Source organism: Marmota monax, unplaced genomic scaffold, assembly GCF_021218885.2.
Source record: "Marmota monax isolate L192 unplaced genomic scaffold, Marmota_monax_Labrador192_F-V1.1 WCK01_AAM20220418_F8-fsc00003, whole genome shotgun sequence".
In the NCBI taxonomy this organism is placed as follows: domain Eukaryota; kingdom Metazoa; phylum Chordata; class Mammalia; order Rodentia; family Sciuridae; genus Marmota; species Marmota monax.
In genome coordinates, this window is record NW_026694084.1 from 14,810,848 (window position 1) to 14,836,020 (window position 25,173).

Below are 25,173 nucleotides of genomic sequence, written 5' to 3' on the forward strand. Positions count from 1 at the left end.
CAGGGAGGGTACAGCTGGCACAAGAGCTTGCTGCAGTGAGTGGCTGAGTCAAGCTCCAGTTACCCACCATCTCCCAGGAACACCCCTAGATACCAGTTCTAAATACTTTTCCCTCTACCCCTCTGAGACCACAAGTCCTGATAACCCACTTGGCAAAGTGGCATGACTTGAAAGAGGCCTTACAATATCCAGTAACATAAGCAAACACTACCATTGCCTTAAGATGCCAATCTCACTGGTAACTCAAGGATCCAGGTCTCTCACTTGCAAGGAAGAAAGGGCTTGGAAAACTTTCAGATGGTCAGGTTGTTCCCACACCAAGATTGGCCCTCTTCAGGACAGAGTTCAGCATGAAAATATAAATTATTTTTATATTTTCTCTCTCCTTCCTGACTCTACCTTTGCTAGAAACATGGGGACGCTACCTGTACATCTTCAGGAGACTTGAACTTTTTCTAAATTTTGTAAACATTTATTATTAAACAAAAAGATATCAACCCTGAACAAAACTCTATTCTAAAGAAGGCAGATCAGGAAAGAGGGAAGACAGTTCCTTTCAAATTGTTTACACAAATATATTCCAAAATAGATTTCATAATTTAAGTCCTTATTACCCCAAAGCATACCACACTAGGATATCAAACACACCCTGATCCCTCAACAAAGTTAACAAATTGGTAATTCTCCATGAGACCAAGTGTTTCATCTGCTTGGTTCTCTGCTGTATGTTGGATGCCTAAACAGTGCCCCACACATAGAAGATCCTTAATAAGCAGTTGATAAGTAAATGAATGAAAGTGTTTTACAATTGTAAAGATCAAGCATCATAGACCATTGGAAGGCACTCATTATCAACTAGAAAATATAGAAGAATATTTTGTAAGATACAGTTGGTGCTTTCTAAGCAGGAAACAGCACTAGTACATTCTTGTACTTGAAACTTAAAAAAGAAAATAGCTGGAAAATGGATAGATTTGCACAAGACCCTATCAGGAAACACTTATTCTTCAAAAACACATGAATGTACCCCTGTGCTCCCGTCCCTGCCCCAAATGATTGATTTTAACTGAAAACACCAGTTTCTTACTCTTAATCCTGTTGTAAAGTGTTACTTTTAGGAGTGTGTTTCTGGTGCTGTTGCAATCTGTTTTGTAGCTTGCTGACAGGCAGTCTTTTCAGTCCATAGACTTTAGTGTTTTGTGATCAAGACCTAGCTAAAATATTCAAAATAGTCTTATTTTAAGCTTCTGCTGTTCTTATATACTTTTTCTACTGTTCCACAGTTTATTCCAAATAATCCATTAATAGTATTTGATCATCTTTCATTAAATCAAATGTAGATTATGCATTTGCTTTCCTTTTCTTGCTATGGGTTGTATTTTTAAAACTGCAATATTCAAACTCAACTTTTCCCTTTTACTTTCTTGGCCCAAGTAAAAATACTCTCACAAGACCTCTAAAGAACAACGGTGGTGGCAACACTGGCTGTTTCTACAGGTTGGAACAGTCATCTCTTTCTGGTGGCCTTATATACCCCTGAGTAGATTATAGAGATGAGATAATGCAGTAAAGATCTGAAGTGACCTGCTTCTAAATCCTCCAAAGAATAAAACATAACTGACGGCTTCGAGTGGGTTGATTGATAGTCATGAGCCAAGGGGTAAGATATTTGGACTTCATATAACACTTCCATTAAGTTCAATGGTCCTTTGATGCAGGATTATTCTATTTGCACTTAATAATGTGGTGAAATTCACTGTAGATTTCATATTTGTATGTACATGGAACAAACATGTTTATAGTTACAAAAAATCTGTCATGGGTTTGCACACTGCTCATTGTCCGTTTCACAGATTCTATTCTCTAAAAAATCTGGGCGGAAAGATCAAAAATTGTTTTTTAAAAAGTAACTTGTGATTAGTGCTCAAAGCTTCAATATCTAGGAAATAGGGTGCCCTTGTTTTGCTTTAATGGTTAGGTTAGATAAACTAGCATTCAATCCATGGTATTCTAATTTTCCTTCTCCTCCATCCCCTCCAACTCAGAATTTAAATGTAATAGCAGAAAAATGCACTGGGACAGTAGATGATCGACTGTGTTGAATGGCCAGAGGTACAACTGCTTCATTGGCTGAAAGATGGATTATGATCAGATGATCATTGCCACTACATTCATGTACCTTCACAAGTATTCTGTGCAGCCTAATCTTCCATCAGACAGTTGAGTTATACATTATTATTGCATCAGACAGTTGAGTTAGTTATATCAGCACAATTTTAAAAAATGTTTCATGTAATGGATGTAATGGTCACACCTCACCTTTTTGCAAAACATTTTGGCATGAAATCTGCAATAATCATGGTGCAGAATACAGTAGAACTACATAAACCATCAAAATCTTTCTCCTTGAAGACTCAGTGCTTCTAGTCCATGATTTTCAAAGCGCATACTTTTTGTGGAGCAAGCTCCTTTTTGTAGCCCAGTATGCCAACCCTAAGGATGGTTCAGAGCGAGCATCTTTTGTATTAAAAATCTACCCTGACTTATAGCCTGACTCATATTATATTCCAGCTCAATTTATGGTTCCAGCAAAAGACGGAATAACAGAGGTAAGAGCGAACAGAATGGGTCCCAGAGACCCTTATGCAACACTAGGCTAGATTAAAAAACTCAGAGTTATTATTCATTTCTTCACTTCTCTGATAAAGATTAATTAAGCAACTAATACACAGTCAGTTACTGGGATAGGATATGAGGGTACACAGAGAAATTCACTACTGCTTCCAGTGCTAGCTAGACAGTTCTGATAGTTTTAGAGGTGATGACTTGTTTAATCCTCACAGAAAGAAAAGGAAATAGGTACTATTTCATCTGCTTTACAGATAAGTAAACTAAAAACACTTCCACAATTAAGGAATAGAAGAACAAGGAAGGAGATAATAAATTCTAGCTAATATGCTCTTAAAATAAAAGTTAGATTTATATTTAAAGTCACCCTAACTTTTCTGCCAGGAATCCCAAGACGAAGAATTTCTTTTAAGAAATCATCTGGACAAACTTAGACAATTGTACATTTAAAAAATGAACATTTCAATTTTGTTTGAGAAGTTGAGAATTAGATATAATCCTATATAAATAGATTGTTTGTCAATAGCTTGACACAATAACTTGATTAAATTGGTTTAAACAGTAGTAATCTGTTAGCCCACAAGAATTCCTGAGAAGGAATGCCAGTAGTCATTCAGCAGTTCAGGAAAATCATCAAAGATTCAGAACCTTTTAGTCTTCAAACTCTATTGTTCTTGGCATAGCTTTGTTCTTGGGTTTCATTCCTCATGGTCACAAAAAGGCTCCTGCAGCTCCAGGCATTATAGCTCATACAATTAGATACATGAAGAAAGATTGTTTCTCCAAGAACCTTTTTTTTATAAATTCCTCAAGGATGAAAGCCAATTCCAGCAACTTTATTAATTTGGATCCACTGGCCAGGTTTGGGCTTTATGCCCACACCTTAGCAGCAAACAAAACTGAGAATGTGAACAACTAGCATATTCAGCCCTCTGTTATTGGTGACAAGATTTTCAATGAGGAAGGAGAGGCTATTAACAATGGAATTCCCAATATAGTAGAATCCTGTGTTACTATTACAAATGATAAGGATAAGGAGTACGTCACATGGGGGAAAAGTCAAGTTATAAGAAACCTGATGCACATAACACATGCACACCCAAATACTAACCTGGATTATCTTCTTGTGACAGAATTAAAGTATTAATTTGCTTTTGTTGCACTTTCATTTATCATCTGTTTTAAAATTAGCTTCAATTACATTTATAACAAAAGTGGACTTGTTTTCAGTTTTGAAAAACAATCTAGTTCAAAGAGAAAAATTATTTTCTATCAAAATATTAATGTTCTCTGGCTCTACTTGGAAGCAGAATTGAGCAGTCAAAAAGTGCATAAGACATTTATATCAAAATTTGTTTTGCATTACTGTCATGAAGAAATGAAAGAAAGACAAAAGAGAAATCAAGCAAAATGGTCACTGGAGGGTTTTAAAATTGGAAAAATAAAAATGTTTTGTTAAGAGACGATGAGACAACCAAAAACCTTAAAGAAATGACTGTTGCAATTTAATATATTGGACACATTGCTCTATGGATTTCTTCTCCTGGGAGAATACCTTCCACTCTTGCCAAGATCAGCCTTGTGCTGGCCACAAAAATTAAAATACTTTGAGGGGAAAAGGAAAATAGTCATATTTTATGGAAAGTAATTCACAGTTCTAACACCATGATGATACCTGCCAATATTTTAGTGTTTGGTTAAAACAAATGGCTGACACTTTTCTTGGGCCACTGATCATTTTTAATCATTTTAATTGCACATTATACATGAATACTTCCCACTGCAAAAACTTCAAACACTGTTGAAGGATAAAAGTTAAAAATAAAATTCCTATTCCAGTCCCTCCAGTGAAACTTGGTTCTATTCCACTGTAAATTTAGGATTTATCTGTTCAGGTATATTCTACATATTCAGATTTTTAAAATTTTTGTTGTACCTTTTAAATTTTTCATATACTATGTCTTAGTTATCTATTTTATTACAGATACGTCTCTCCAAAACACTGAGCAGCTGGTAACTCCATTTATACATTTTCTTTCGATGAGTATTTATGATACCCCTAACATTTTGTTTTTATAAAACATGCTGCATACATCTGATTTTATTCAATTGTAGAATCTATTTCTGGAATTGAAGATGCTAACTTTAATAGTGACACACTGCCTCCCAAACAACAATGTTTTCAAATGCCCATTACTTCCATGTTAGCAACACTGAAAATAGACATGAGAAAAATCATTATACTTGTTTTAATTTATATTTCCGAAAGAAATAATGAGACTAAACTTCTTTCTTGTGTTTACTTAAGCAACCATTTATATTTACAGCAGTACCTTGAATTTATATTGGGCTATTATTTGTTGACACCATGGTAGATTCCTGATTTCATTCCTAATTTCATACTCACCTTTACTTTAGGAGAACTATGACTTATTAAATGCTTAAATAACATTTTAACTGTAGAAAAATTTAAATGCAGAAACATATAAAGGCAAAAATCACCTATAATTCAAGCACCTTAAGATAATATTGTTTATCTTGTTCTAGTATATAGATTCATGCATATATAATGTATATATGAAATATATTGTGTAACAATATATATAAAATATTTGTTTTTAAAATTGAGATCATATCATATGTATTCTTTTTCTCCTTAAAGATATAATGTAAATAAATGTATTGCATTTTAATATGAATGATATAAGTAAATATATTGTTTTCACATTAGTCTTCAAACTATAGCTGTCAAAAGACTATATGAAAAATGTGTTAGGCATTTATGTTGTGTTGAATTTATAAGTTATTTAAATTTTTATTTATAAGAAAACTATTCTAGTTGTTAAAATTTGATGGTTCTCTCCATTTTTCATATAAATTACTCAAAGTACACTTATCAATTCAAATATTATAAACATTCTAAATCTTGATATTTCTACTATATTTAAATTTTCCATATGTGTGTATGCTTTAATAATTTGTACTCTCACCAGGTGTTTGAGAGTGGCCATATTTCTAAGTCCTTGAAACAAAAAACAGGTATGAAACAATAGTTTTTAACTATTTACAATAATAAAGATATTAAATTGTTTAATTTGCATTCCTCTAGTTTCTTTTGATAGCAAACATTTTATTATATGTTTTAAAGTATAATCATTTCTATTTATTTTCCATTGAATTCTCTGTTCTCTGTCCATTCTTCTTTTCAGTCATTCTACATATTCATATTGATTTTTTAAAGCTCTTTATATAGGTAAAGAAAATAGTTATCTCTATTTTCTTTTACTTTTTCACATTTGTCTCTTTACTAAATTGACATATATAGAAGGTACAGATATAACTTAAGCAAAAATTTGTGACGATAAAAAAGGAAAACAAATATTGAAAAAATTGTGCTAGATTTAAAATTGTTGAAATACACAAAGGCAATATGAACCCTATGGTGACACATTACTGGAAAGAACATAAAAAGTCAAATTATAAGAAAAGTTTTTTTTTTTTTTTTGCAAAGCCTTGTATCAAACTACATCAATATTAGTAGACTCTGAAAAAATTTCAACTATCTTAATGAAATATTCAAGTCCGTCTTCTTTCAATCTATGTGCTATCTCATAATATAAAGGAAATTCAAATTTTGACATTGTGTGAGTTTTAGCAAATACTTCACTAGTCTGCACTTCCTTTTTGCTAATTGTACTAATATAGATGATAAATAAGGAAAATAACTACCTCACAAGATTTTCAAAATAATTCAATCTTGTAATTGATGTAAAGCACTTAGCATAAAGCTTGGAACAAAACTGTTGCTCCATAAATCATCATAATGACTTTTCCGAATTAATTTTCTACATCCAAAGAAACCCTCTCTACCATTAAATCCTTCAACAAACAAAAAGCAGTTTTACATAAGTCTACGTGCTCTAGGAAACTCTCTTTAAGTTAGTTTATGTCTGCTGACAGCCTGCAGTGTATTGGTCTTTTGAGAAAGAGCAAGCATCTTTGAAGTGTTAGTGACTCAGATTGATGTGTTCCTTCCTCTTTGGTGTTCATTCTTAGCCTTGGACAATTGAAACAGAAGAGACATGGCCGGAGGGCGTTCTTTTCCACAATGGTGCTTCCACAGAATTGACCCAGGCCATACATATGGCCCCAGTAGGCGGATTTTATTTAAATGGATGAGATTGTCCTATGTTTAATTCATGATACAAGAATGTAAAAGCCTTCTGATAGAGAGGGTAGAACTCATTGAGGATCATATCGTTTATAAACTGCAGGCTGCTCTTTAGGAAGTGGATATGCCAAACACCAAAAAGCTTTTAAAAATCTCCCTGGGTTTAGAGCTGTCCATCACTACCAGGCATTGATGAGCTGCTTTTGAATTTTCAGTCCCGACTTGGTGACTTTTTCAGTTTCACTCATCACTGACATAAGCTTCCTGCACCATTTAAAAGCCTGTTTTCAAAAGAAAAACAAAACCAAAAAAAGGTAGAAATGCTGTCTCTGAGCACGGGGAGATGATCTGGCAGCCTACCTGGACTTCATTCAAGTCCTTCACACCCCTTGTGCCTTGCATGGAAAATGGTGGTGAGTGCTGAAGAGGAAAGAAAACACAACATGAAAGTCTTCTCAAAACACACATCTGAGACAGCTCAGCTGAGTGAATAATAGGAAACAGCCAACACTCTGTCATTTCGGGTTGTTCACTTGGTTTGTTTTTCTTTCTTGTTCCTTCTACTCCCTGACTTGGGTTACTTCCCTGATCCTGGGCACCTCCAGGAGAGGGGTGTGTACCCAGGGTCAGGCAGGGGAAGGGAGAGAACCATCAGTCACTTTTGCATCTTACTGGTTGTTGCAGAGAAAGATTGGGTTGAAACAGATGACCACCAGGAGAGTTGAGGATTATCTGTGACTTTCAAAGACCATTGTTCCTCCATTATCATGAAAGCCTCAGCCATGGGCTGCAAGCTCACTCTTACTTATTCACTCACATGGAGAAAGTGAATTCAGTAAGCATTTTGGAATATTCCAGAACTTAGTTCTGAAACGAAGGGTAAGGCACAGAAATGTTATTGTCTTTAAAAAAAAAAAAAAGTCAATTCAGGTCAGATGCAATTAGAGAAAGTCAAAATCCAGCTGTTTTCAGAATTTATTCAATATTAGTAACATTGTGGTTTTGTAATAACAATAAACAATGTGCTTTCAGAGGTGTTTTTCCATTTAATTCACTCACTTCTAAATGTTTGCTGTTTTATCCATATGTTTCTGGTTTGGGTACACTGAACATTTTTTTTTTTAATGTCATTCTGCAAGAGCAATTTGATGTTCAAGAAGGTTCTTTGGCTATTGTTAGAAAGCAGTTATTTATTAGAGGGAAATTTTGCAAATTTGAAAAGATTGCTTCTGAGGTTTTCTTTCCCCTCCTTTGCCTTCATGTCTTCAGAGAGAAAAATGTGTCCCTCCATCTGATACTAAAAAGAGTCTTCATGCTGAAAATAGAAAAAACAAAGTAGGAGATAGGATTGGGAGGTGAGGCCTCTGCTGTCTTCATGAACTGCTACTGTTCAAAGTCAACCCATGAAAGCGTGACTTCAGCAATGAGAGATGTTTAAATAGTGATAATGGATGGCAAATACGGGGGACTCTTATCTTTGGAATTTTAAAGTAGAAACCAGGAAGCAGTGCAAATTTAGTTTAAGGCTTACCCCCAAAGCTGAACTTTTATCTTTTATAGGTCCGTCTGTGCTTATGTACTTCAAGAACACATAATGCAGCTTTAGAGGTCTGGCTAATCTCATATGAAAATAAAAGTATAGCACTTTATATATAAAAAAAAAAAAGCAGTGATTTGAGGTAAGATTTCTTTTTGTTGTTGTTGTTGTTTGTTTTAATTTTCCCACCAGCACAGTGTCAGGAGAGTTAGGGGAAGATGTGAAAACATAGTATGACTGTGTCACAGGCGTCAGAATGATAAATCTTTTCATTCCTTCCATTCACTCATCTAGTCAGTCAGCTATTTTTCAGCGCTCTGTAGTAGCTCCTCAAATTTGAAAAGATTGAGTTTGATCACATAGGAAGCTCATTTTTAGTATTATTCATGCAACTCTTCTCTGATGAATCCAAAAGCAACAGATAAATGGAAAGTTAAATGGCGGCTCCAGAACTGACAAGAGATAGTCTAATCTAAAGCAAAAATCATTCATTTAAAATAGCTCAAGGCTTTCATCTTAACTGTCACTAAACCAGTGGCTCCAAAGTCAATTCCATCTTCCTAGATGGACATAAGGTTCGTACCTCTCCATTAAAAAAAAGAAAGAAAGAAAGAAAAGAAAAAGTAAAGCCCTTCACAGAGTTACCACATGTCACAGTGAGTGCAGCTTGTCTGCTCAGCTTGGATTCCCAGAGTCAGTTTCCCATCAGGTGCTGTCTCTGGCCTGCTGGTTCTGGACAGCCCTGCAAGGCCCTCTGTCCCTGTTCCTGGGCTCAGTGATTCTGCCTTCGTTTGCTCAGGCCTTCCCTGTTCATTCTCTGCTCAGGATCACATCTGCTGGGACAGAAGTCTGGCCACTCAGATGCTTCTTGAAATGTTTTCCCTCCTTCAAAAGTACCTGGTTCTCTTAGTCTTCTACTTTACCGTTTCTAAACACCACCCAGGGTTGATGAGATGATGAGATTTCTTCCAATAGCTTACATTTTAACTGCAGTCATTTTTCATATCAGAAATGCTTTCCTTGGAAGATTTTTTCCTAAAGACTGTGACCCTTAGCATTCTTTTTATTCTTTTCTTTTCCTTCAAAAATTTAGAACCCCCATTAAATTGTGTTTATTTTACTTGCTTTCTAACTAGACTATGGGCCTCATGAAAATTAGAAATTTATTGATTAGATTTATTTGGGGGTCCTATGAAAAATAATACCTGCAAGTCCTAAACATGTATGTGCTGAATAAATTCATGTATCCATCCATCCATCCATCCATCCATCCAGAAGATTTACTGACCCAGATGTTCTGCTAGGTAATGGAGAGGTTATGACAGACCCAGGGGGGAATAATTAGAGCCAAGTGGGCCTCTTGATGCCCTTCAAATCACACTCAACTGGCAGATGCCTACACACTTGTGCAGGCCAGCCCTGGACAGGGGTTAGAGGGGTGATGCAAGAGCAAGGACAGAGCTCACAAATCACAGGCTCCTGACACTTGCAACAACTTTGAGAGCATTTAAAACTGTTACCTTCATCTTCAAGGCTCTAATACTTACCCTGCTAAGAAGGCGTTTGACACTCTAACACTATAACTTCCTCCCCCACTACTGACCCATGATGATTGGCAGCTCTTAGCATTGATCTTCTAGAAAATGGGGAGAAAGTCCCTAGGTCAGGGTCCTAAGGCTCTGTAATTCCCTTCGTCCCCACTGTTGCTTTCTTTTACAGAGGGCAACATGCCAGAGGACTCCCTTTTACTCCTGTAATCCACAAGTGACATATGAATGCCAAGTCTTCAGTGTTTTCTGTACCTCTGTTTCCTTCATTCTGCAACTGGACACGTGTCGTTTTCATAGTTGAGAGGGTCTAGTTTAAAGAGCAAGGTACTTATTTAACCCTTAGAAAAATGAGATAGTTTTAAAGACACTAAAGTTGATTTGTGCTGTGTTAATTATACACAACAGTAGCTTCTGGATCATGCCTAAAATCCCAGAATATGTTACTTGACACAGTGAACGAATAGAAAATATGGTAGTTTCTCCTATTAGCACAAATATACAGTCAGCAAAAATATTTTTCTATCATACCTTAATTGAAATAAAAGGTTAGTTTTTTAAAATGAGACTTTGATGATTTGGACTGTTTCTCAAAAACTTTACCCAGTTGTCTATCTCTGATACAGTATTATTAATGTTTTCAGCTTTGTAAAATATTATATAGTTGTTTGTGCCAATTAATTTCCATTGTAATTTTCTGAAAGCCTCCATAGCCACTCTTAGACATATCATGAATAAACAAAGCTGTTTCCATGACCTTGAACAAAATCACAGAATATTAAATTGTTAAACAAGTGGTTAGGAACACAAAATTCTAAAGCTTTGATTGACTTATTTGACAAATACTTAAAGGTCTGTTTATAAAATGCAAAATATATATTTAAAAAAACACAATTCCTCTGTGTTTGCTTTTGCCCAAGAAGATAATATCTAAACATTCAAAAAGATAATATCTAAACATAAAAAGAAAGGATAATAAATTTAGAGGCAGAAATCTCTTAAAGCAATGGTTTATAAATGAGATTTTGAGCTCTATGTTAACTGCAAATTATTTTAATATACAAGTACCACCTAAAAATCAATGAAATATAAATCACATTAATATTATTGTTTGATACACATTTATTCTTAATTCAAAATATGAATCTTTAGTTCCTTGCTATATATCAGACATCTTATCTCACCTATGTCATTCAATAAAATTGATAAAAAACACTTTCCAAAATATGTACTAAACAAATTCAGAGGAAAATAGATGGAAATAATACTAACATAAAATATTATGTAGAAAATTTTAACACAAATATGCAGGTGAAAAAAGAAATCTATAGTTAATAAGAGACTTATCCTAAAATTAGTTTTCCTGTACTTGCATAATGGGAAGGGCCATCAGAGAGGGCTGAGTACTTTGTGATTCATGTGAGATGAGGGTTTCTATACTTTGACAGTACTAATGTCTGGACTGAGTAATTCTTTGGTGGTGGATCCTTTGCATTGTAGGATGCTTTTCATCATCCTTGGTCTCCAATCACTAGATACCAGTTTCATCTCCCATATTGTAATAATAAAGAACATCTCTAGTATCTGCTAAATGTCTCCTGGTAAGCAAAATAGCCCAAAGTTAAGAACCACTGAAAATATATATATATAAAAGACTTTCATGAAAAGCAAAAAGAAGTTTTCCCAGATACCCCAAGAAAACATCATGGATGAAAGTTAACTACATTGCATGGCCATATCTAAATGATTCATTGCCAAGAAGATCGTGAATACTTTCATTAGGGCTAATTAGGTCAAATCTCTGGCAATAGAGAAGGAATCGGCTTCCTGTGAATCCTGTGAGTTATCCAGGGAAGGGTGGACTTCTGGATTAAATCAAAGCTATATTAGGAGGAAGGAAAGGACACTGGATTCAGGTTTGGGAATCAACAAAATTCAAAAAACATTCCTTAGGACAAACAAGAATGATTCTGATAAAAATCATAAGCTACCACACAGATGAAATACTGAGAAAGGTGGTTGGCTCATTCATTTAAGTTTTCATTGTGTGTATTCCATATGCCTGGCTACTAAGTGCTAAAGAAAAGGAAGTACCCAAGATGGATACATTCGCTGCTTTCATGGAACCTATATGGAAGTCAAACTTGCAAGGGGGTCACTACCAAAAGTGTGTGGTGCTGGGTACCATGAGAACATAATGTTGTCCTGCCTGAGGATCAAGGAAGGTAGTTGTATTAGTCACCTTTCTGTTACTGTAACAAATAACTAAGATAATCAACTTATAAAGATAAAAATCACTGTTTTAGAAGTGTCAGTCTGTTTGGTTAACTGTCATGCAGAAACAAACTCTCACCTCCCAACTGTTAAAACCAAAAAAATAGAAGAGGCCCAATTCTCCAATCACCAAAGACTCTACTAGGCCTCACCAATTAGAGGTGCCATCATCTCCCGTTAACATGAGCTGATGACCAACCCTTTAACACATGAGCCTTAAATAGAAAATTGAATGGCTGTTTTAGTCAAGCTTTTTCTGCTACTGCAATTGAAAAACCGACCAAAACAACTGTAGAAAAGGAAAAGTTTGCCAGAAGTGGTGGTACATGCCTGTAATCCCAGTGGTTTCGGCAGCTGAGGCAGGAGGAGGTGAGTTCAAAGCCACCCTCAGCAAAAGCGACGTGCTAAGCAACTCAGTAAGACCTTGTCTCTGAATGAAATACAAAACAGGGCTGAGGATGTGGCTCAGTGGTCTAGTGCTCCTAAGTTCAAGCCTAGTATTCCCCTCAAAAAAGTATGAGAAGGAAAAGTTTATTTAAGGGCTCACAGGTTCAGAGGTCTTAGTCCACAGAAGGCTGGCTCCATTCCTCAGGGCTCTGGGTGAGGCAGAACACATGGCAGAAGAGTGTGGCTCAGAGAAGCAGCTTACATGATGATCAGCGAGCAGAGAAAGAAAGACTCCACGCTCCAGATACAAAATATATACCCCATAGCCATGCACCCAAGGAACCACTTCCTCCAGCCACACCCCACCCCTCTCCAGTTACCACCCAGTTAAAGCAGTGAAAAATAAGAGGGAAGAAATAGTTAACAGTTAAATAAATAGATGTGGTCGATATGTAAAATGAGCCTGGATTGTAACAGAGCTAAGAAAACAAGTTTGTTTTTTTCTGTTATTTATACTCAGTTGAAGAAGGGAGGTTCACTCCACCCCAAAGGAATATGACAATTCCATTTACTTTTAGGTTACTCAGCCCGTGATGACTTCAAGTTGTAAATACAGTCTTAATCCAAATACAGAGTAAGTGATGGGTCCTTGGTAATTATTGAAACTCTTATTAAGCCTGACTTAGTGTTTAGTCTTCTTCCCTGTCCCTTGGTAAAGCTACAGGCTGAAAGGGAGGAACCTACTCCCTCTGTTCTCATTCCCTAGGCCTTCCTAGCTAGTTTACGCCTGACTCAGTAGAATTGAAAGCTGATTAAAGCCAAACAGAAGGGATTAGGGAACCAGGTTAGGACTATAGTAAATCAAGTGAGGTACACACCTTAGGAATAAAGTTTAACCAAAAACTCAGTAACCAAGATAAATAACATTCAGCAAAATATTATCAATTAATTATAAATTTTATACTAAAACTTGTGAATGTCCATATAAATAAGAAAACATGTAATATTTTTGAAATAAAAATCATTTTTAAAAATCCATAATGAACAAAATATTAAAATTGTAAATAGGAACAGGATCAGTGACAGTATCTTGGTAAATCACACTGGATCTTGAGGCAAAAGGAAAATAATAGGAAATAGTGGGGCAGAGTAATAAGGCTTGTGTAACATGAACAGATTTTAGAGATAGTCCATAGATGTGGAATTCACATGGCTGGACGAGATGTGGTGAGATGCACAGTCACACCAATTATTGACAAAGGGAATGCAGAAAGATAAGCAGGTTTGATGGTGAAAGTAAATTCAGGATGAAATTCAGGCCAAATTGAAATTGCAATACTGGAAAACCTCCATTCGATCATGAGGTCCAAAGGGCATGTTACACAGGTCTTTCACCACATTGATTACTCTGCTAGGACCCTCAATATAGCCTAAAGGGAGAACACTCAATAGAGGCAACTTGGGAGGATCTAGGAGGCAGGAAGATGAGTGGGCCCCAAAACACGGAAATCAAAGTACACAGCTTCCGGTCTGATTCAGGGATTAGAAAGTAGACCAGCTAAAGGAATGCATGAACCTTCCTTCCTTACAATTACTATAGTTCGTTTTCATATTGTTTCACTCAGTTGACATTGTAATAAAAATCACACTGTAGCCATATAGAGGTCATCAGTTTTGGCAAAGGCTAAGAGTTCAGGTATTTGTGTCACAGGTTAAGGACAAATAATATCAACTGGCTAGACAGTGGAGTTGACATCCTTTTTTTGTTTTGTAACATTTCAAGAGCCTAGCATTTTGTCAAGGTTCTCCTATCAGTAGATAGTGAGATGACCATGGCTACAATACAATTTGTTATAAAAAATTGGAAAGAAGACTTCTCTTATATGGCTGCAGGAAAATATCAATATTCTAACAACAAAATACCTGATTATGAACAATATTATTCAGGGCCACACCATCCAAAATGAACTAGTCACAATATCTAGTGGTTAATTGGTAAATGAATTTAACTTAATGTATAGGTGTGATAGAAGATAGTATATTATATTTATGGAAATAGTGCAAAGAGTCCTGGTCTTAGAGTAATCAATCTTAAGCCTTTTTAACTGTTAAGAAACAGAAGTTGTTTTCTATTAACATTAGTTTTAGCAAGTTAATAACAATTCATATGTGAATTATGTTGGTGTAAGAGTGTTTAGAATGGGGGAGAGAGAAACATTTTTATGTGATCAACACTTCAAAATATTACAAATCAACTTCAGTAATAATCTTGGTCATGATTTCCTTAAATTCTTATAATAATTGAGAAGCTTTGTCTAAAAACTCTTAATTCTCTGTTCTATATTTCTAGGATATAAACTTTTAAGATAATTGAAACAAATAAAGGGTCTTTAAATATTTAAATTGCTCTTACTAAAATTGTGATGAACCATACATATTTATTAACCATGTACATGAATTAATGAACCACATAAATAAATTCCCTGATAAAATTTCTTCTATGAAAAATCTACTGTTTTGCTTGGATTTCTTGTATCTATATTAAAGGCAATTTTCCCTGGGAACCATTAGTCTCCAAACATTTTTCTTTTCTAATCTCTGTGTCAGTGTGTGTTCTAGAATGTTTTCTATCTAAATACTTTCAACTTAGGGGTAATAAACAATATGTGATGAATCAATAACAATCAGTTCCGAGCAATTTGTTTTCAAAATATAAATGTACATATTGGGGGAGAGGGAGCTTTAAGAATGGAATATATTCAACTGATAAATTCAAATGCCTAAGATAAAAGGTCTGTTATCACAAGATGTTGGTAAATCTTTGCATTTGAAAAATCTAATACAGTTATATAAAAATAAAAAAAATAGAAAACCATTTCCTTTGAGGAAATATTTAATTTAAGCACCAATGCTCTCCTCAAAGAGAACATGTACTAGAAACACATTTTATATACAAGAAAGAGAAAACCTAAATCCACACTGTCTTAGACATTCTAGCAAGTGAAGATGTGCAATAAAAATAAGAAGTAGAGCACTTGAAGAGAAGGAGACAAATTATAATCCATAGACTCTTCACCTGTTCATTCATTCAGTATCTCTGTATTGCTTGTTCCAGACACTGTTGTTGGTACTGAGAATGCAATGATAAACCAAACACACAAGATCAAAGACCCTCCCATTGTTAAGTCACTCTATTCTATGGTTCATTATCTATTCTCCACTAAGTGTCATACTAATCTATATGGTACATCAGGATGAATAATGATAACAGAGACCAAACATAACAAAGTCATTAAGAAAATAGGAGATTATATTTTAACTCTCTAAAGGAAGCTCTGCTTAAGAGAATTCTAAGAACTCAAATTGCTTCCAGTTTTCTGTCTGGTCATCCCTGATAATAACCCTCTTTTTCCATGGTCCCAACTAGAACACTCACTATCACATATAAATTCCAAAGAGAAAGAAAGAGGCTGAAGGGAAGAAAAAACAAAAAGCACAAATTTACAGTTTCCAAAGGACATTTCTTTGAAGCTGATAATATTTCTTTTAGCATCCCATCCATCAGAATTGAGCTACATGAACTTCCCTGCCTGAGAAAAAGAGACTAGAAAATGTTATTTTTTAAATTTGTATTTTTTTTTTCTAGAGTTGAAATTCCAAGAAAGCATGTATCGGATAGGAAACTAGCAGCCTTAAACAAACCAGAAAACTCCATAGGATCATTTGAATTAACATCATCCTCTGAGATCTGACATAAATCTTTCCAGTATTTGGACATCCCATGTGTCTGCTAACGGGAAAAGCATCTGTGAATAACCACTGGATATGAAAGGAGGCGTAAAGAAAGAGAAGAATATGATGGTCATCTTCCATAGGGCTTCCTCTCTTCAAATTGTGTCAGACTGGTTCCAATATTAGCATTACACATTGTTTTGAACACATTAGACTGATTATCACAGACTCCAAGCCTAAAATACACTTCCTGTTGGAACTTTAATTCTGAGTGGTTGCTGAACTAAGTGGTTGTCAAATCCAGTTTTCACCACCCAGATTAAGGAATGTGGGTTGCATCATGCAAAACCAGTATGATTTAAAGATATCTTGTATAAAAGGAGGCGTGCTAAAATTAGTTGTCTGCCTGTGATTCTGTTCACCATGATTATATGGTAAATCATCCATGGACATGTCACACAGAAAAGGTTACGTCTAATTGGAGGGGTTTTCTTATAAAACAAAACTTTTGAGCAAATTTAACTGTGACTGGAATGAAAGAACACAGGAACTTCTAGCATTATCTAGGTTTGTATTTAAAGTCAACTTAGATTTCTTTTAGTGACACACTAGCCTAAGTGGAAATCATTGATGATTTTATAAAATGAACCTGAAACCTTTTAAAGACCATGCTCAAGTTTCCCATCGTAGAGATTTGTAGGCCAGACCAAATGTGTGAGTTTATTAAGGTATTCCCTGTTGCCAGAAAAGGTTTACTTTGCCCATTAAAACCCTACTCAAATGCATATCAAGTATCTCTTGTGTCCTGTTGCATGATGTAATTTAAGTCTGAAAATGTCCATGCTTTGCTTTAACCAGAAAGTTAAAAATCTTTCTCAATCGAAGCAACAGAGTGTGTCAATGATAAGGCGAAGCTGATCCAGGAAAGGATCACAGTTTAGCCTATTCCAGACAGAAATGAAAAGACACTTGTCTGTTCCCCTGTCACAAGGCCTCAACCATCCAGTTTATTTTAGCACGTCAAATCCTTCCATACTGCGAAGTCAAGGCTTCCCATACACAGCCTTAGGCCGCCCTGATGGGCTCCCCCTTACAGCATTATTATGATAGAACTGTTGAAAAAGCATTTGCAACTGTGGACTAGCCACTGGGAAAGACAAATCATCCCTATTTCAAAATAACTGACAATGTAGAAGGGAAAGGGCTATGACTAGGAAATGTAGGAATTCTGACTCCAGATCCCTGACTAATGTCATAAGGGAAACACAAAGAGAAGTGAAGGAGAGAACACATTGATCTGAAAGAATAAGAGAACCCTGAAGGTGAAAGGAGGGCTTGGAAGAGGTGCTATGAGATGGAGAAATGAAGGCTGTGTTTAAGATGCAGTACATCATCACTGTGGTTGGCACAAAAAGAACAGGAGCAAAGTGAAGAAGGTGGTCACCATACTGTAAAGGGCAATGATAAGAGAGTGAAGAATTTTACTTAATTTGTAAACCAAGGTAACCATTATAGATTTTTGCTAAGAGGAAGTCATGTCAGAGCTGTATCTCTGAGAGCATGATTTGATATAAGTGTTTTGGATTTCAAATTTTTGCATTTTGGAACATTTACACATACTCAGGTGGAATGGTTAAAAGCTACCACCGTTGTTATCACAAGTCACAGTCCAGGAATGTCCTAGCAATTTATGTAGAACTGGGAGACAAGGGGGGAAAGGGCAGTATGATGCCTAACCCATGATAGTTCATCTTATGACTTTTCAACTTCACAATGGTACAAAAGTGATACAATACAGATGTTGAATTTTGTTCTTTTCCTGGGCTAGCAATACATGCAATGATACTCCCACAGTGCTGGCAGTGGAGTGAGCTCTGTCAGTAACAAGGGTAAACCACTGATTCTCCACAATGGTCTACCTTCCCAGTGCTTTTTGGATACAGGTATTCCATCAATGACACAAGATATTCAACACTTTATTATAAAATAGGCTTTGTGTTAGCAATTTGACCCCACTGTGTGCTGTGTTCTGAGCACGATTAGCATAGACTAGGCTTGGCTATGATGTTCAGTAGGTTAAGTGTCTGAAATGCCTTTTCACTTATGAGATTTGCAACTTACAATGGGTCTATCAGGACAAATCTCCACCTTGAGTTAAAGAGCATCCATGTTAGCATTTGCCAAATCTCTCATCATTGAAATCGGATGACTTCCAGCTTCAGCTTTCTAACACAAGTCTCCTTCAATCAAAAATCTCTCTGGATCAGTTTTTCCCATCCCCTGCTATTTTCACTTCTGGAAAGAGAATTCCACATCTGTCTACACTTAAATGTTACCTTTTCTTCAAATAGACTGTGAACATCGTAGGAGCAGCTACAGGGGCGGCTGGCAGCAAGGCTTTCATTAAAGAAAGCTACAAATTCATCTGTAGGACTCAAATCTGGCCAGGAAATATTCTGAAGAGCACATTAGTTTCTCTCTTCAGCATGAAGCAAAAAGTGAGGACATGAGGAGGAAATGTTCTGTGACCGTGACATTGATCAGTTCACGTCCATCTTGAGCTCTTTAAACAGGAGATAAACACCATCAGGGTTTTAAATCATGTAATTCTACAGTGTGAAGTGAGGGGCATAGACAGGTTACACTTATGGTTTTTAAAAAATGATAAATATATCAAGCAAGGCAGATAGAACTGTTCTGCCTCTGCAAATTGGCATTTTGATGTTTACCTTGTGGTAGTATATGACTGTAGATGGTTCACTGGACAGTAAAAATTCACAGCCTCTCCAAAAGGAAGAAGCACGCTGACATACTTTTCCTTCATGTGTGAGATGCATGAACCAGTTTTTTTTTTATGTTAGAAGGAAGACTGAGATTCCTTTTATTAAAGTCAGAGAACCTACGACAAAATATGCAACAAATATAATTCAACCAAATCAAATAATAAACAATAATTTACATTATCTTTTCCAGATAACCCCTTTTTCAATTCTATCACTTTTCATGATAATTTCATTTAGCTGAACCTAATATAATTTTTTTTCAGCCAAAAGCATTGCAGCTGCTTTTCTTTATCAAATACCAAAAAATCTGATGAAAGAACTTCAGAGAAACTGGGCACAAGCATGTCTGTAATGATACCAAGTTTCTCAGTAATTATAGGATGCCCAACTGAACTTGGTATTGGCCTGAAACAAGCCAACAGATGTGATGAGACATTGAGCTGATCTCGGTTGGCAAGCTCACGTTTCTCTAGTTATTTGTAGGAAACCGTAAGGATGAAGTGCGATATTTTCTGAATGCACCAAAGCTACTTGAAAAGTCCAATAAGAAAGAGAGTGACATTTTAACAGTTAATGACTATTGAAAGTGTAAGTAAAGAAATAGTTCATATGTAAATGACAGGGGAGAAAAAAAAGTGATAAAACATCTGGCTTGTGAAAAATAGAGATCCAATCTAGAAGCTAGCAAGCAGTTCACCCACATAATGAAAGTCAGCTGAGGCCAGGCAAAGATAAAATGTCAAACTCTGTCATCGGCCACGGAGTGCTCCAGAGCTCCCTTCAAGCTTTCTGAATTAACAGTAATTTGTTTCTATTCAGACAAATTTGTAAAACTGCCTGAGCATAGCAATTCTCTCAAAATAAAGAGAAAAGACTCTTTCTTTTAAATTGATGTTCAATTCTTTGCACAGTTTTCACTTTTCCTCTGATACAGAAAGTTAAACAAGTACACTAAGTCAAGCTAATTCATAAATTTCAATGACATATTTTCTAAATATAAGTCAGTCTTGATACTTCCCCTTTTATCCTGTCACATGTAAACATGGAGAAAGAGATAGAAGGATTCTGAGACACACAAAGAGAAATGATGGGATTCAGAACATGCTAAAACCCATATTTTGATAGGGTTCAAAATGTGGTACTCTAGCATTTGAGGAAACTGCAGAAATGAGACTCTCTGTTTGACCTCCTGCCCTTTTGTGGCTTCCTCTGAAGCAGCCCATAAAAGAATTCTCTGAACCTCTCTGATGTAGGTCATAAAACCTTCATTCCAGAGGTGCCAGCCCAATACCCAGAGGAAAGGAGGCATTCTTACCCTCAGAGACACAGAAATACCAAGAAGAATCTGAACCAAACAGGACTTGCTGGGTTCCTCCCAGTTTATGACCACTAGATAATACCTTTTTGTTCTCAAATCATAATTCTCCACTCTTTATCAAACCAAGCATAAAAATACACGTTTACCTGTATCTTTGGATCTTCATACTAAAGGCTCCTGTACCACCTAAAATTTATTAAATAAATGTGTATGCTATTTTATCCTGTTAATCTGCCTTAAATTGAGTTGACTGTCCTCCACTACCAAGACAAGAGAGACAAGGAGAGAACATGCAAATTGACCCAACAGGACAGACTTCAACCCAGAAAGGGCATTATTTCCAAGTTTTTCTTGTGATGTGAAAGGGCCAGGTAACTAGGTTTAACTAAGATCATAGGGTTTCATGGGATAACGCTAGTTACCATTACAGGTTGAATATCCCTCATCTAAAATGTTTAGGACCAGAGTGTTTGGGGTTTCAGATTTTTGCATTTTGGAATATATACACATACACAGTGAGATATTTTGGAAATGGGAATAAAAACTAACACAAATTTTATTTATGCTTCATATGCACCTTATATACATAGGCTGAAGATATAATTTTAAATGATATTTTTAGTGCATTGTTTTTGGGCTTTATCCCATCACATGAGTTCAGGTGTGGAATTTGCCACTTGTAGCATTCAAAAGGCTTCAGATTTTGGAGCATTTCAAATTTCAGATTTTTGTTTTAGTGATGTTCAATCTACCATCATGTACTGCATTCCTCTTTTATGCCAATCACTATACTAATTAGCTTTTGTTTATGATTTCATTTAATCTCTACAATAGCTTCATAAGTTAATATGTACCCATTTTACATATGGAGATAAATTTTAGGTTAAGAGAGGATTAGGGCAGAAGCCAGGATTTCAACTTGGGTTCGACTTAGACTCTGAAGGCCAGTAACCAAGAAGCTGTTACAGAATAAACAGCATGATTGTTCTTGTGCATTGATACTTACCCATGGTTCCTAGAAGTTTAATTGACAAGTACTTAATTGCTCATTTAACTTGCCATCTGAAATCATTGGTGCTAATAACTGTTTACAGGAGTAAAAAGAAGGAACTGGTAGTAAACTGCTAACCTGTAACCTAGGGCCTCTTATGAGCAGCCAAAGAAAATCACCTGGACTTTGTTCATCCCCAGTCCAAATGTAAAAGTATTTTAAATCTTGAACTGAAATATCCATATACTTTACAGGATACAGCCCAAGAGTTCTTAGAGGAAACAAAACAACAAAAACGCTATTGTTTTGTTCTGAAAAGGAATCAGTAGGATTTAATATTATAATTGCCTGTCTCCAAAGCAAACATTACAAATTCATTGTTAGTCTTTGGTATCTCCTCTATTGACTCAAATTTTCCACTCATAAAGTTGGTAAATTGTTAAGTTGTGTACTTTCTGAATCAGGTGGAGGAGAGCCCCCGGTTTCACACCCTCTCGAACACACACTACTCTTTTTGTTCACCCTAGAGGAATTGCAATTTGACCAACTTTTGTTATCAACCTGTCACTGAAATCATCACTCATATATGGTCCATAGAGAATGAATCACAAGGTACTTTGTTTTGAAGTGCTCTTTGTAACACAGAAACACACAAATAGTTCAAAAAACTAAAAATAAAAGTATTTATAGTCCTAATACTTTGTAATTTTAGGACTACTCCCATCTATGTTAAAATATATATCTATCTACCAAGTTCCCACCCTACTAATCATTAAAAGAAACAATCTCATGTGAAGACTATAGTTTTATTCATTAATACTCTAGCATTTATACTTATTAATATATAAATTATAAATATACAAAAAGTGATCTTGAATGTTTAATTATTTAAATAGTCTCAGAGTAATTCTCCTATTTGGAATTATTCTAAGGAAGTCATAAATTCTGACAATTCAATTTAATTGTTCCTATAAATAGCAGGTAATATTCTATTCTATTTTGCAATACAATTTTCTAGATTACTGGATATCATTTTTAAACTTTTCCATTATGTATCAAGAATATTAGGAATGCAAGGGAAAGTAAAGAGTATATCTATTATTTGTGTAATAATGACCAATGTTTCTCAACCTGAGTAAAAAATTCTCTTTTCTTCTCTCATCAAATAAGGATGGCAGCAGTATTCATCACAGTTTGCATGGAAATCTGCCAATAAAAGAAAGTCAAATAACATTTCTGTCCAAGCCTAATAAAAATGTCCAATGGGTTTTTGTAAGGATATAAAGTATGATATAGACTCGATACCAGCCCCAACAACGTAAAACTGGAGGAAAAAACAAGGACAGTAAAGTCTCACTTTTTTCAGTGCCACTAACAAGCATCCTAAAGATATGCTGAGGAATAAGAGAAATTCAACTTTGGTGTCTCTGTCAGTCCTCTTCCAAACCAAGAAAGGGAAAGAAAACCTCCTTCTCCATCAGAAGTCTACAAAAGAGGAGTCTTGCTGGTAAGGTTAACATCTGTCAATATCAGACTGGTACAAAAGCAGAGCCGCTCTTTGAATTGTTTGCTTAATAAGATCTCCCAGTGAATGCAGTACATTTGCAGCATGGGTTTTCACAAGGAACACAACACTGCATTATTTTAGAAAAGAGGGAGGCTAATTTCAGCAAAGCAAGAAAGAAGTGGTTAAGTTTGCCATTTTATTAGAATTTGAATGTGTGCATTGAAAACAAAGTGAATTTGCTAAACATTGTCCTAAGCATAAAAATTCATATATTTCGTCTGATCCATGTGATTTTTCTCCAAGATGTTCTTATTTGTACCGGCTGCCACTCATTGTTTGTGCTCCATTTGTGGACCACTGCTCTAGAATTTTAATGAGTTCCATGTTAAGCACCTATTAGAATTCATTCTTTCAGAGTCATTCTATAGAGAGCAAAGCCCAAACATACTTCAGGAGTTTACTGATATCGTCTACTACAAATGAAAATCATTTACCCTAATTCTGAAGGGTAATTCCAAAAAGCATGTTAAATTCAACCAAATTTGGCCTGAGGACGCCTCTGCACTTGAATCCTTACATAGGGAACTGCAGCCTAACTTAGTATGTAAACTAACTGAAAGCCTAATTTAGGTGTATTCTCCTGTAACAAATAGTTGAGTCTCCATCAATTATAGCAGCTGAGTTTCAGTCATTTGCAGGTGGCCAACTGATTCAAATAAGGCAAAATTCAGAGCTGTAACCAATTAAGCTTGTCTGTACCTCATTTCTGTTTTCTGTCCATTAGTGTTGTCTGCCCTGTTGCGTGCCAGGATTCTTAGAATCTGCCCTGGTTCTGAGGGACCTGAGATTTGCAAATCATCTTTTGCTTAAATTCTGTTAAATTTAACCTAAGTTTTTTTATATATGTTTTTTTCCCTTTTTCACAAATATAAAGCAATTATTTCGGGTTACTGAAACCTCCATATTCAATTCCAAATGTTTGCCTTTTGAAAACAAGAAGTGCTATACTTTATTGCACAGTTGTATGGCAAACCATCTGATACCCTGCTTACCTTATCAATGACCTATAAAAGAGGTATTACTTTCAGATGAAACTGGGGATCAGAGAGTTTGAGTACTTGCCCCAGGACATGTAGTTAATATTCCAAAGTGAATCTGTCCATAAAATTCAAGCTGTCTCATTATACCACATGATGGTTGCCCCCAAATATTCACACACAAAAACTTCAGCTTAATAACTCTTTACAAAAGAATAAGTGTATTCTGGGACCCATGAGAAACCCATTATGACTAGATTTAAAGCCCAGATAATATGGTCTTGTTTTCTTAATCGGGTCTCAAATCTTGCGTTGTGGCTCCAGAATATCTTCCAGTAGCTTCTTATAAAAGTTTTTAACATGATCACCTACTTTTATGAGTTTGTTTTTGGTCTCAGACACAAAAATTCTAAATATCACACTAGGAACAAAAAGACCTGGACTAATCTTACATCTTGAGTTTCCTTAGTTTTCGTCTAATTGAAACCTTTTATCTAACCTAAACCACTGAATGAACTGCCTAAATCAATAAATGTTACTTGGGGGAAAAACTAATGCAGTTTTACTTCAATACACATATGAAGGAAAAATGGAATAGGTACAGGCAGGTTTAAACACCACTGCAAGTGATTTTATAGTAAATATTTTTGTAGGAATGTTTGTAGTTACCTGGTGATTTCAGTTTGTATATATAGAAGAATTGAGCAATGTATTTCTTGTATGCGTTCCCATTTCACAAAAGGCATTAATATTATTTTTTACCAAAGGCTTTCAAAGATTAAAGTGGTGATGTGTCAGAGCCTGTTCATACTTCTGTGAGAGAGCTATGTCTGCACATCTCTGCTCCATTGTGTTCACTAGCACTAACATCAAGTTGATAACCTGAAATTGGCCATGCTGGGAATGTGTTCACTATGAAAATGAACAAATTCCAAATGAAGCCTGCCTTTTCTTGATGCTATTCAGATCCAGATATTGAACATTTATCAGCATGACATTGATGAAAGAAGATAACACATTGTAATAGATACTGAGGTGTGTCCTCCTTGCTCCAGGTACTGGGAGAGCTGACTGCTGGTGGCCCACAGTGCACCTTCTCTGTGACTTGCCCTTAATTCAAGCATCTTATTTAGGATTAAGGCATTTCCACATTGGATGCTTTGATGGATGTGAATTTACAAGGACTTGGACCCCAAAAGGCTATTCCAGCTTCAGAGCTCTTTGTGGGTTTGGCTATGAGTTCTGTTAGAACTGCATCATG

At 35.6% G+C, this 25,173-nt stretch overlaps 1 protein-coding gene across 5 annotated transcripts in view; it reads right to left on the reverse strand.

Moving 5' to 3' along the window:
- Positions 1-25,173, reverse strand: part of Angpt1 (angiopoietin 1) — a 236,205-nt gene that overhangs the window by 153,401 nt on the left and 57,631 nt on the right. For 2 of the 5 annotated variants that reach the window (XM_046464875.2, XM_046464874.2), the window contains exon 2: positions 7,160-7,219. The exons of 2 other annotated variants lie outside the window; for them this stretch is intronic. In XM_046464875.2, the coding sequence (XP_046320831.1) occupies positions 7,160-7,219 (60 nt within the window). Of the gene's footprint in view, positions 1-7,159; positions 7,220-12,704; positions 12,880-25,173 lie in introns of those variants that run through there. One more of the 5 variants, XM_058585677.1, reaches the window with a different exon arrangement.